The sequence below is a fragment of the Coloeus monedula genome (genome assembly GCF_965178545.1).
Source record: "Coloeus monedula genome assembly, chromosome: 3".
NCBI lineage: Eukaryota > Metazoa > Chordata > Aves > Passeriformes > Corvidae > Coloeus > Coloeus monedula.
Window position 1 is genome coordinate 58,303,763 of NC_138783.1, and position 14,296 is coordinate 58,318,058.

General features: G+C 38.1%; 1 protein-coding gene across 3 annotated transcripts in view; it reads right to left on the reverse strand.

Annotated features, from left to right (window-relative positions):
• NAA16 (N-alpha-acetyltransferase 16, NatA auxiliary subunit) overlaps positions 1-14,296 on the reverse strand; it is a 62,277-nt gene that overhangs the window by 42,819 nt on the left and 5,162 nt on the right. For all 3 annotated transcript variants that reach the window (XM_082279007.1, XM_082279005.1, XM_082279006.1), the window contains exons 2-5: positions 6,153-6,237; positions 3,947-4,051; positions 3,214-3,371; positions 1,996-2,130 (exon numbers count right to left, since the gene is read on the reverse strand). In XM_082279007.1, coding sequence (XP_082135133.1) covers positions 1,996-2,130; positions 3,214-3,371; positions 3,947-4,051; positions 6,153-6,237 — 483 coding nt within the window. The remainder of the gene's footprint in view (positions 1-1,995; positions 2,131-3,213; positions 3,372-3,946; positions 4,052-6,152; positions 6,238-14,296) is intronic.

Consider the following 14,296-nt stretch of genomic DNA (forward strand, 5'->3'; position numbering starts at 1 on the left):
GGGGAGATTTGGGAAGGAAAGTAAGCAAGATGTACGCCTCCTCAAAGATCCATGGAATGCCCTGGATTTAATTATTTTAACTGCAGGACTGAAAAACCCAGACACTGCAAAACCAGTACATTTGGAGAATATTGTGGAAGAGCCAATGAATGGCAAAACTGAGCTGTGAGTTTGCCTGGGCTCTCCTGATTGTTCTGGACCCAACACATTGATTCTCCCTTCCAGTGTAGGGGGCTCTACCAGGGCCTGCACACATGAGGGAGCTGGCACAAAAAAGCACAAGACTATTTTTAAGAAAAATTGCACTAATTTGTTCATATGTATTTTTAGTGTTTTGGAGAAGAAAAGACAATATACCACTTAAGTGTCTCTAACAATCTCAAAAAAAGAGGACAGGCTTGACCGGACTAATTTCCTATAAAACTACATTGCCCAACATTTGTTGCATACTTCTGTTCTTCAATGCTTAAAGAGCTTTTCCACCACTTGCCTCTGACTGACATGATGCTAATCAACAGTTAAACCAGCTCATTGTGCAAGTACAAGCAATCTTCTTTTTTATGGGAATTTCCCACATATCTCCAGTTTTATCAGAAAATGGCATCAGTGCTTGCGCTCATCTTAGGATCATCTTTGTTGTAGAGTGAGATTTGAGATGGTGGCAACTTGCACAGCAGACTCCACTGATATCATGCATTCATCTACATTATTTAAATCTGGCTTGGTCACTAGACTGAACAGTCTATCATGATGGCCCTCAACCAACCATATTTACACACAGCCTTTTAGAAAACACAACACACCAACAGCATCACTTCCATTCTCTCCAAGGGGCCAATACCACTATTAAGCTCTCTTAGTCCTTGAAGAGCCTCAGTTTCTTATGCTACATTTGCTGTTTTTCCATCTACTATATAGTCTTTCTTTCTAACTTGAACAGTCATTTTGACACCAAACTCAGATTGGGCTCTGCTGACTCATTTGAGAATGACAACTTTTTGGTTGTCAAACACTAACAGAAGATGACCCAATTTTGATTAAAACTCATTCTTTTCAGTTTTTACTCAATGCAGAAGTTACAGCTCTTTTGAAATATCAAGCTGTATATATCCAGCTTGCAACATCATTTTTTTGATCATGATATGTGATCAAGACAAACACTGGTCTCTCCTAGACATTTATTTCCTTTCTTACAGTTAATCCCATATAGAACAACTCAGAAAGGATATGAGATTTTTTTAAAAACACACAGTCTAGAGGTCAGGTAATATCTTAGTATTTTTACACAGTACTTCCAAGATGCCTCCCTAGCTGAATGGATCTATGAACATGTTTCTTTTTCTTTCCACATTACAGAATAATCGACACATCCACTCTGTTCTGCTAATTTAGACTTTATAGCTCTGCATTACCACTAATAGAACAAGGGAATAGTCTCTCTCAAAAAAGGTTATACTCAGTGATTTTAGCATTGTACCATTTGATTTACTCAGGTCTCAGCAACACTGAGTCTGATCAAAGAATTTTCAGCTACACTTTCATGTTACTCTGAAACCAAGCATTGATTTTAAGTGTATTATATACAGGGGGTATACAAACCATTGACAGTATCTCATTCTTTGTAGAGATGTAGTGGCATCCAGACTATTGCAGGAGAAAGTGCAAACTAGCACACCCAAATTTTTAAACTATTTTCTGTAGTTTCACTTACTGAAAAGGGGCAGGATCATCACAGGTTCTCTAGCTACAAGTCTCACAAACATTAAGTTTCTCCGCTTGAGACTTCTATCTTCAATCCTAATTGTTTACTGAAAGAGGAGAAAAGTACTCCCGTAGAATTGTGTCTGTTCCTAAGCTCCTGGAAATCTTTCTGCTCAAAGGACAAAGCTCCACAAATAAATTTATTCATAATTGATTTATATTTCCAAAGAACTAATTCCTCAGATTCTATCCCTTATACAAAAACTGTTCTGCTTCCAGACCAGGAAATCTTACCTGCTGGGTTTTCCTAAACTCTTCAAGTAATTTTAAGGCCATATCATAATCTTTTAGTAAGTGGTATGCAATGGCATATCCAATCCAGGAAGCGCGTTGTGTGGGGCGCAGTTGAAGCAGCTGGTATCTTGTCTCCTTCAGTAAAAGAAAAGCAATTTATTTAAAGAAGAATTTTTAACTGGAGTTAATACCATTTATCATGATTTAACACCAAGACAGCCAATATTATAGAAGAACTTTTAAAAGCCGATGGCAATCTTTGAAACTAACAGCATGGGCACAAGCAGCACATTTCTGTTTGATAAATCTGGGGGCTACATTCTAAATATGTAAGTCATGGAACAAAGCATAACATCTATTTGTGAAGTCACAGAAGGTGTCATTTTCAAGAGCACCTCTTACAGGCCTAAATTATTTCCAAAGATAGAGCTCTGAAACCTCAGAAAGCACTTTCCTCTAGAAAGCAGGAACTCACTGCCACTTAAAGAGTGGCATTCATTCTCCTCATGCCTAGGCACAAGGTCCTCACACACTACTGCAACACTTCTCAGAACTTCTTCCCAAGTCAAATCATATACTCAAATCAGCTACTTTATCTTCCCTTTGCATTAGCAAATTCATGGGAATTAACATCCTTACTAAAGAGACCAATTAATGCCAAGCCCACAGTTTACTCCTCTACTTCACACGAAACAGACGAATCAGTTCAGCCATTTTGAAACTACTCACAGATTTTAGACAAATTTTAAGGTTTTATTTATAATAATAATCATCACTGGGATTCCAGAATCAGTCATCATGGGGCAAGTTACCCACATACTCACAAGAAACATGATAATGTATTTAACAAAAAGATCTTCAGCTTTTGCATCCAAAACACCATTTGTATTGTTTTGGCATGGTAAGTACTTCTACTTGCTAGTATAAGTATTGCCCCTTTTTCTTAGTATTTTAGTGAAAAATTAATTAAGAACTATTTTTACAAGGTGACTGATGAATCCAACTGCACAGAACAAATATTTCTAGTTCTGTTCTTGACCTTATATAGAGCTTTACCACAGTATCTTTTCTTGCTTTCCTAAACAATAGCTTAAAACATTTTTGAAACAGGAAAAAAAAGTAGCAACAGAAATACTACCAATAAAAGGCTTCACAATGAAAAGAACAAGAGAATAATAAGATAACAGCCATAAGTGGGAACTCAAAGAGAATACTTACTCTATATCCTTCTAAATCTCTCATCTGAATCTGTAACAGAGAGAGATCTCTCAAGATCTGTAGATTATCTTTGTCTAGTTTGAGTGCATTCCGGTAACACTTGATGGCTTCATCATATTTCTTATCTGAACGCTGCAGAAGACCATAGACATGCCAACCTAATGTAGGTTAAGGAAGATACATTTACAGTTTTCACAAAATAACTGCAGTGCACTTGTGTTACAGACCAAACAACTTGGCATCTTCCTTGAAGGCCAGCACCCTTATAAATGAAGATGGATTACTGCAGCCAGACTTTACTAACACACTGTAAAATATTAAATGCTTTCAAATATTTTTTATGAGACTTTACTGCTTAACTCAATTTCAGAACCCCCTGAGCATTTTTATACAAATTAAATTATCCAAACTCCACTGCAAGTACTATTCCCCAAGATTTATTGTTTAAAACAGGCTACCATAATTACAGTAGGAATTCTTACTCATAGAAGTGTGTTTCATTACAACAATGTACTTTGTGTACAAGTTCTACTTGTCCTCTCTTGCCTATCTGTAACCTCAATTAGACTTCAGATTTTACAGTAAGGAATAAACACAGAGCCCCGCTTGATTCACTGACAAAAGGGAAACTTAGCATTTTGTGCATCAGAAGTCTGTCACAATCTCAACATCTTCGATTTCCATCAATAGTGTGCCATAGCAAAATGAACAGCTTTTGTACTACAAAGGATACAGACATGACTCTTCACATCGTTACGAAGTCCTTTACGAACAAATTCATACGCTTCTTCCTTCTTCCCTAGGCAGTTCAAGGTCAGTCCTTTCATCGCAAGAGTCTCTGTAAGAAGTATCAGATACTTATGTTTCTGACTTCCCATATGCCAGCTCCACAGTGCAGATATCCTTTGAAGTTGTTACACAGTGAAGCCCCCCATTAAATTTAGGACAGCAGCCTAGCACAGCTGTAGACTGTTACATGGAAGCATTTCCTTTCTTGAAACTGGTCTTTTTAACACTTGTAGAGCATCATACAGATGTGATGAACAAAGACAACACAAACTTTTATTAATTAAAAAATACACTTCCGCTGGCTCTAAGGGCATTAACAATAAAACAAAGCAAATTTAGAGAGCTCCTCAATGTGTATTAAAGTTCCAGATATGAAGACCAAGGGAAAAATGGCTGTGTCATACCACAAGAAAAAATCTGTCAAAATCAGTTCCCCTGTTACAGACTTCTTAAAAATCATTAGTTAAGGGAAGCATATTTCCTGGTACCATATTTGGACTCTAAGAGACCTTCTCAATGCAATACCATTTTAATCAACATTCTGAGAGGCACAAGATTTCATCCAGTACACTGGTATGACTTCGGTATTGTTCTCCCGCTTCTCCCATTCTTCAAGGCACACAGTAGCCAACTACAACCTCTTCCCCAGTATTAAGGGCAACAGCTCATGATCTCCAGGTCAGGTGTAACAGCAGTTTGAAGTTTTATTGATAGACCCATTTAACACTTTTTCTGTACAGTACACCTATAAGTAAATGATGACCCAAAATGAGTCAAGTTTTTTTGTTGTTATTTTTAAGTTGTCCTACATCCACACTGTAAGAACAGAGAAAGCCAGAATGATACCTTTCAAATAATATTATGAAGTTTGAAAAAGAATATCCCCACTGTCGGAATGGGAGCAAGCTAATCCTGCCTTCCCACACCACTGAGATAACTGCCCAGCCACACCAATCCATCTGTTCGCCACCTTCTTACTAAACTTCTGAAACTCCTTTTCTCTGAAGCTAAGTGTGACAACAGTGCAGCTTTCTATCAGATCATTTCACTGGCTTAGTTCTGCTTCAGCTGTTCATTCCAGGCTTTATTCCCAAGCTTCAAAGCCATTAGTGGCTCAAAGCCCATGTAGTATGTGGACTGCCAAGGCAGCTAGCTGTCCTGGAAAAGTTTAAGAGGAAGCAAGAGCAGAAAAGACAGATCTGTATACTGAGATGTTATAAAAACAGAAGTGCTAGTAGAGACAAATGCATTAGGTCAGAGCTTGAACAAACCACTCTAGCTTTGAAGCAACAAAAAAACTACTTTTATCTCTAGGGAAGTTATGAAGACAACAAAGAAACAGTAGACATGGATGGAAGCATGAAAAGGATTAGTCAAACATTTTGACAAGATTTGACAACATCAAATAGGAAAATAATTTTACTGACACATTATATGCACACTCAGTGTTAGGTTGCTTCAACAGCAAAAAAAACCCAGAAAAATTACTGTATCAGAAGGAAAGACTGAATAATATAAGAGAAACCTGTAATACAATAAGACTAGAGTATCTTACTGAGGATGTAAATTGAATTTAACAGATGTAAATAAAAGCAATATTTTTCTGCCCTGTTTCCTACAACATTTATCAGAACATGATCACCAGATTCTGTCTTCAGCTTCAAGTATTAACAGCAAGAGTACTACACTTAACTCTGCTCCCTTTAAGCAGCAACTTGGTATGCAGTACAGAAAATTTAAGAGTACATGAACTTGACAAAAAAACCCTCCAGATTTTTAATCTGTTGGCAGAACATGTTCATGTAATATTCAAAAAAAAGGCTGGGCTTGCTTTAAATAGGAATGTAAGAAAAACCCACACTAGTATTCCGACCCAGAAACCTAGAAAGGCAAGTTGGAAGCTTCACTGAAGTGCTGCTTCCACCATGTATTTTCATCTTCAACATCTAACTGCACAGGAGCATTTCACTGAGATAGAGTGGAAACCTGGTCTGAACGTACAAAGACTGAAAATCCAGAGTAATTATTCAGTCATAACAGAGTCACACTCCACAACAGGATCCTTTCTTTCCTAATAGTATGATATAGACTAAAAATACATTTAAGCTTGTGACAGGAGACAAAAAAAAAAATCTTGAGTGTGCAGTTACCTCCATGTTCAGCAAATTTTGGGTTAGAGAGGATCATCTTGCAGAACTTGAGTCCATTTTTGTACTGTTTTTGTTCGTAACATTTCTGCAAAAGAGGTGAAATACAATCACTGAAATGCATTTAAAACCACAGTACCTTAACATACTATTACAAATGCAGTCATTCATCCAGCAAGGTATGGTGATCAGACCACTAACAAGCTCTAGGCAAATAGCTATTCATACTAAATTGCCTTTTCTCAGCATTCAGAACATCCAGCCAATACTCTACCTCATGGTCTACTTTTTTTATAAAAAACTAGTTCCTTTTCAACAGAAATAGGAAAGGGAAATAGCAATATCTACTTCAACTCAAATTCTTAAAATAGAAAGCAGAGTTAGAAATCTTGACTCAACAGAACTTTTGAGGAGAATTAATCTCAGAATCTAGATACTCCTTTCAAAATCCCACTTCCCTGGCCTAGTGACTTCCCAGAGCAAGACATCTCTAGACAGAAGACTTTCCTAGTTGCCAATATACACTTTTGGAAAGAAGAAAGAAACCATTACTATAACCTCAGAAATCGATACAGAGATATCAGGGTGGGAGAATTTACCTGGGTATTAAAAAAATAAAGCATCTAATTTCTACCTGAAATAGTACAGCTAAGGGCTACTTATAGATTTACTTAGAATACAATTTACCTAATTACCAGGTAAACTGGCAAACAATGTGGTTCAACTGGGGGAACATACGGAACAAACAAAATGTGAACCTGGGTCTCTTTTCTTCTTTAGGAATATCTTACCTAAATCAGTACAGTTTTAGTAATTTAAATCAACTACTGATTACTGCAATGGATCACTAAAACAAATCTGTTTAAACCAGTTAAAGGCACGCTTGTGTCAGTAAGCATGAAAGTGATTTAAGGTCACTTAAGCTTTTTAACTATAGGAAAACCACCAAACCAGACTTAACTTGGCACCATTTTCAGTTAATATGGAGTATTGTCCTGCTGTAATTTAGACAGCTATTCTCAGGAGAAGCTATGTCATTTCAGTTATGTGCTTGAGTGCTTTAACAGTCTCCCATAGATCATTCCCACTCCATCAATCTTCCAGGACAAGGGCAAAATCTGTGTTAAATTAATATGGAGTATAGTAACTCCTTTGCAATCAGAAAAGATCATCCCATTACTTCACAGGGTAAAAGCAATACAAAAACATACTTATGCTCACTTCGGGGTACTGGCTAAGGTAGCAAAACGAGAGTCCCTCCTCCAGTCTGTGGGGAAGGGTTTAACTGCAGACAGTTTTTAGGTTCTTGTTGCCTGAAACTCAAGACACTTGCAGTTAACCATAACTAAGTGCAGATTAAATCGGAGGTCACCAAAATAAACTCTCAAAACAAAAGAGAGCTAACCTTGATATTAGATCAGGTTGATCTGCCTGACTGGCTTCTGGCAGCATGGCCAGAGAGCTCCCATCAGAAGCAGTTATAACATGGGAATTCAATTCACATTTAAACAACAGCAACAGAAAAGCTCTGAGATTTTTTTTTTTAACTGAGAACTAGTTTCAGCATCTTTTACTGGAAATAACCTAGGTTGTGGCAAAACTTGAGGGGAAGATGAAATTCTCCTATCCATCATCTAAGATGCTTAGTATCATTTTTAAAAGAGTCCTAGGAAAATACCAACAATGTGCCAAGTATGCTTTCTAAACTTATTCAAGCATGACTAAAAAAGTAGCAATTGTGAACATTCATCCACAGTTCTACAACTCTTGCAATGTTGAGTGAAACCCCAAATATACAGCAGTGCTTAACCAGAAGCTATTTGAGTCAAGTGCGCACTTAAAATAGATTAACTGCTGGAGAAAATTAGATCCATTATCCTTGTGCTGACATTTTTATCCTATAGAGTTCAGTCTCAGGCCTAGAATAAGAACTGAATTGAAGATAATTAGAGACAAATGTGATTTTTGGAGAATAGACAAGATCACATTTTCTAAAGCACAACAGATGAATGGGAGAGAGAAATTAATGCACTCCACACTGAGAGGAAGCGCTAAGTTCAATTTTCACAGTTTTTTGGCTTGCTGATAAGAAAACCAGCATCTTTAGTTTAGGTTGAGAGAAGACCTCTTAGAGCCCCAAGTCCAAACTTTAATCCAGTACTGCCAAGTCCACCACTAAACCATGTCCCTAAGTACAACACCTACGCATCTTTTAAACATCTCCAGGGCTGGTGATCCAACCCCTTCCCTGAGCAGCCTCTTCCAATGCTGGACAACCCTTTCAAGTGAAGAAATTTTTCCTCATATCAAATCAAATTTAAACCTCCTCTGGTGCAACTTGAGGCCACTTCCTCTTGTCCTGAAGCTTCTGGGAGAAAAGACCGACCAACCCCCATGTTGCTAGAGCCTCCTTTCAGGCAGTTGTAGTCTCCTTTTTTCCAGGCTAAATAATCACAGCTCCCTCAGCCACTTCCTCATAAGACTATACTTGTACTCATAATACTTGACAGTAAACACTTTAGCTGAAAACCAGAAAGCATTTGACCACCTCCTTGTTACTAGACGAAAGAGGGTCTAACTACAGAAACATAAATAATCAGTACAAAATGCAACTTTATGCAATTCTCCACTTATGGGTCAAGTCTTGCTGGTTAATCAAAGAGTGGCTTCCCAGCCCCATTTCCTCCAAACACATATGCGAACATGCATTTGCAAACGAGTTTTGTATTTATACCAATATCCAAGTGGTTTAAATGTATACCAATAGAAGAAAAAAAGGGTTTTGCTCAGAAATACAAATTTTTCTCATCATATATATATATATGTATATATATACACACATTGAAAGGTCTAAAGATTCAGTACACAGACAAGCCTGAAGCTTTTAAAGCATCCAAACCTTATGAAAAGGCTACTTTCAAACTTTTCTGTCCAAAAACTGCAGATGAGCACACTATGCTCCACCTGTATTTTGTTTATAGAGGACCAGAGTTTGACGGCATATGATACCATCTCATTCTGTAGCACAGATGGGCATTTCATAGTTGGGAAGCCTGATGTGTTCTCAAGTTTTTTACTTATCAGGAAAAATGTAGCTGAAATGCATTCACTAGTATCTGTCCCACTGCATTAAGACTTTGGTACACTAAAAGCTCAAGTTAATATGCTGAGTTGGGGTTTTTTTTAACTGCCTTATCTGTTGTGCTTAATGTGATGCTCCCCCATCACCTCTTTATGGCAACCATTTCCTGCTAAAACTAAAGCCAAATCATGAATGTTTACAGACTTGAAACCTCAAAGGGAAATTGTGGAAAGGCCAAAATGCTATCCAGAACTTTTGCTACCAGATGTTCCTGGAAGGATGCTACCTCATCTGGCAAAAATCTCATTTATTCCCCTTTTCAACACTAACTCAAAGATATAATCTGCTTGTAGACTGCCATACAATTAAGCTAGATACCATTTAATGTACTTTCAGGTTAAGTATCAAGTGCCTCTACACAGATGTCAAATTGGCACTGCATCTAAGAATTGCAATTGTACAGGTAAAAAATACTACTAACAAGCATACAACAATGAAAAACAAGAAAAGACTTGATTCCTGTATTGCTGATGTGCTTTGCTGCACCTACTTAGCAAAACGCCATTCATAAATTCTATTTTTTTGTATGATGCCATTTTTTTTAAAGACCTAAAATGCCTTCCACTATTAAGTATAAACAGAATCAAGGATCTGAATCACTAGCATTACTTGTAAAATAAAAGGACTTCACATATCACTACTCAATCACATGTGTCATTTACATCTTACTTAGGTTTAACTACTTACAACATCAGGTTAGTAGAAGGATGATTTTACAAACTACATCTCCCTAGACATAGCATCTGCTACTTTGAAAAAGACCCTGCATTGAAAGAACAGTTATATTTTTCACATACATAGTTTAATACATAGGCAATTTTATGGCTGAAGAACATCCCATTATCTCAGACATTAACACTCACTTCCAAGAAGTCATCTTAACAAAAAATAATCTCAACTGGCGACTCAAAGACTGCAGCTGCAGCAACCAATTTCCTTCCTCACTCCATGGCCCCAGTGCCTCTGAAGGTATTTAAGTGATGAATTATTTCACAAAGCATTCTTATGTGAAGGCTAGATAAAGAGTAGTATCACACTCAAAGAATGAGGACACCTATTGCATCAAACCAAATAGTGCTAAACACAGCAATCAGGCTTCCCTGGTCACCTTAAATGTTTTAATAATTTAAAGTTGTTTAAGATGGTCTGTGACTGTAACAAAACTGCAGTGAAGTTCAGTCCAAATTGTACACTGACCCATCCGATGGTGAGCTTGTGTAAAGAGAGCTTGTAAGAAAGATGGGGACAATGCATTAGCAGGGCATCTTGTGATAGGATAAGAGGTGATGTTTTTACACTAAAAGATCAATTCAGACTAGACATAAGACGACATTTTTATGATTATAGTGGTGAAACACCAGAATAGGTTGCCCAGAGAGGTGACAGATGACCCCTTCCTGGAAACATTCAAGGGGTTCTGAGCCACAAAATCTAGTTGAAGATGTCCCTCCTAATGGCAGGAGGGTTGGACTACATGGCCTTTAAAGGTCCCTTCCAACCCAAGCTACTCTATAATTCTATGTGCAATTTCTTTAACAACAATACTGCAATTTAAAAATTGGTTTTGCTGTCTCTCAACAAGAACTTATCAAACCCAAAATCCAAACCATTACCAACATATTTTCACATTATTCTCCAATCCTACCTGTACAGCCCACATTCTGTTAAGACAGGTCTGCACATCAACAGGCTGCCTTGCCAGAAACATGATGGAGCATCAGAACCACCAATAAGAAAAATAAGCATTTCAAACCAATTAAACAATTTTAACATAACTGAATAGATACAGCTTCAAGTTTTATTAGAAGAACAAATGATAGAAACATTAGGTTGGAAAAGACCTCTATAACTGTCAAGTCCAGCTGCCACATTCTCACTAAACCATGTCCCCAAGTGCCATATTAACATCCCTTTGTAAATACTCCCAGGGTTGGTGACTCAGCCACTTCCCTGGGCAGCACATTCCAGCACTTAACCATCCCTTTCAGTGTGGAAATTTTCCCTCATATCCTATCTAAACCTCACCGATGTAACTTGAGGCCATTTCTTCATGTCCTGTGACTTGTTACCTGGGAGAAGACACTGACTCCCACCTCAATATCACCTCCTTTGAGGCAGTTGTAATGAGTGATAAGGTCTCCCTTGAGCCTCCTTTTCTTCAGGTTAAAAAACTACAGCTCCCTCAGCTACTCCTCAATTAGACTTCTTTAAGACATCACTTGTTTTAGTCTTCCCTGTTACTGTACTTCCATATAAACCTGCCTGCAGAACTCTCAGCACTTTCAACATTCTTCTTGCCAGGTAGCGTCTTTGCTCCTGTTGCCAAGATTTTGGTGTAGTACTCGGGAGGGGGGGGGGGGGGGCGGGGGAGGGAGGGGCGACATCTAGGATGCATTAAAAAAATTACTTGTGTTCTCAACGCTGTGTAACACTGATGGAAGTGCTGCTTAAGGAAGGAAGCCAACAACTAAATGTGGAACATCAGAGCCTAAAGAAAAAGGACAAGGCTTATACATCAAGCCTTATGAAAAGAATGCTGGAAGTCAGTTATGTTGGAAATCTCCCCCAGTCACAATGGTGATCAAGTTCCGTAGTAAAAACCCCTCAGTTATCAATGACACTGATTCTGATCAGCTCCTTTTCCTGGGAGCTATCTGACAAGTACTTTGGGGCTGATCAAATTACTGATACAGATTTCTGATCAAAACCAAGCACAATCAATACAGGAACATCAGCACACTGTAAGTATACTTAACTGGCATTTAACACTTGGACCTTTTAAAAAGCCTTTATTGCTCATCTATAAAACAATGTCATCAACATATAACAGATGATCTATTTTTTACAGCAGCTGATAAAATCAGTTGTCTAAGTACATTAGATTTTAGGCAACACTCAGTAGCTACTACTTCTAAGCTAATAAATAATTATTAAATTATTCACCAGTTTGACAGCAAAGTCTGTCTTGTTTGAAGGAGTTCAGCATCTGTGTTGGAAATGCTCCTTGTATTACAAAATATACAGATATTTGCAAGTACCATGATACCACTGAAGTTCAGAGACAGACTGAAACCTCTCCATGAGGTTTTCCAAACAGCATCCCTCTCCCCACACTGATTTCAGTTTGTCGACGTTTAAGAGAATGAAACAAAAGTATCAGCTGGAAGGGGCTTTGGGTGATGGAGGCCAAGAAAGCTCTGTCTCAAGTATCTTAAATTTCTAGTCCCAGGGCAACCATTCCAGAGTATTAACATGTTCGTCTAGCCATTGTCCATACCTTACCAGGATTTTGAATATGCATGGCTACCCCATGCCTGCTCTTACTCTGCCGGTAAGAGCAGTTAACCTCATCATCTGAAATAAAAAGAAGACAACCTAGATACATCCTTGCTTGCTTCAACCGTCAAAATGGACAGGCCACATCATTCTTCCCCAGACCTGGGGACTTAGGAACCCAGAACAGGGCTGAGTCAGAACACAGACAGTGGCATACAACAGAACAAGCAACCAGCACTACATGGTGGTAACATTTTGACCAATGTATTAATGTCACAGTAATATCTGTTTTCGCTATTGTGATACTCTGTATACAGCAGCATTTTTATCCCTTAACCAGATTTACACAATTACTCAAATTCAAATCATCAGAAGACACAAAACTTGTTACATAATGCAGCTGGTAGTAACAGCTGTAATCACTGCTGTTTGTATTCTTTATTATTGGCAGAATAAAATTGATATTGTATTTATTATGGGAAAGAGCATGTATGGTAAGAAAATGTTTTTTTCACCATTTATTGTCATAGACATCTTTAACAGCCCTATAAACTACAACTCCTTTAAAAGGGGAAGCTATTATCAAAAAGCTTGCCTTAAATTAAGACCTAGTGTAATTTCATGCTGTGCACACACACTCAATACAATTTGAATTCCTAGAATATCTGTTACTTCAAAAGGGCAGAAACAAGAAAACAGAGTAGAAAGAGCTCTTGCTGGAAAGTACTTAAGTGTTTGTAACTTTCACGCTGCTTGACTGAATAGAGTTCTCTCTCCTGTTTATGAACACGTGTGCCCCTGCAAAGCAAAAACCGTAACAGCAACACTAGAAATGAGAAGTCATAGGCCCGTCAGACATTTTCCACTAGTTTTCAATCTGCACTTTGTGCAGAAGTACTGAAGAGACTAATCTGCCACGTCTCCTGGGATGAATTACAATTTGCTTAGCAAGAACTCAGACTAAGCAGGTGGCTCCACAACCTAGTGAAACTGCATCTGAGAGTTAAGTAAATGAAACTATGAACATCAGCACTGTTTTGTGGGATCTGATACAATACACACTAAAATAAACATCAGGCTTCAAAAGTTATGATTTTTTTAGGCATCTTCAAGCAAGTTCAAGATAATTACCAATGCAAGCCTTCAACATTAATTTAAATCTTGACATTCCATACTTAACAACACAGTGATTCAGCCAAAAATCGCATGAATCACAACAGATCAGAGCAGGGATCAGACACACCTGGTACAGGCCACTAGAGGTAAGATACAAGTGCTGGATGCAGAGAGAGGGACTTATGAGTAAGACAAGCACTACTGCAGCTCTCACCAGAATGTTCTCAGCCTCCAGTTATTGGTGCCTCACCAACACTCCAGGCAAAAGGGTGTATCGTCACACACCCAAAAAGAGTAAAGAGGGTCCCCACCATGCACCTCTCAAAGTGTCCAAATTTTTTATATGGCTAACACATCATGCAGCAAAGGGTTCCACAGTATAACTGCCTTTCTGTTAACAACTTTTTGTTGGGAGCCTGCTACTTTGTAGCCACCATTTCTATCAAAATCAAAATAAATCACGATAGCTTGGAAATAGATATGTCCCTACTTAACTTCTCCAAGTTGCTCGACTGGTGAATCTTCTGTTAAGTTCCTTCTCCCTCTAGAAGGTAATTTCATACTCCTCCTTCTGAGGAGGCCTGGGGACAGGACAACAGGAAAGAGCAAAGCA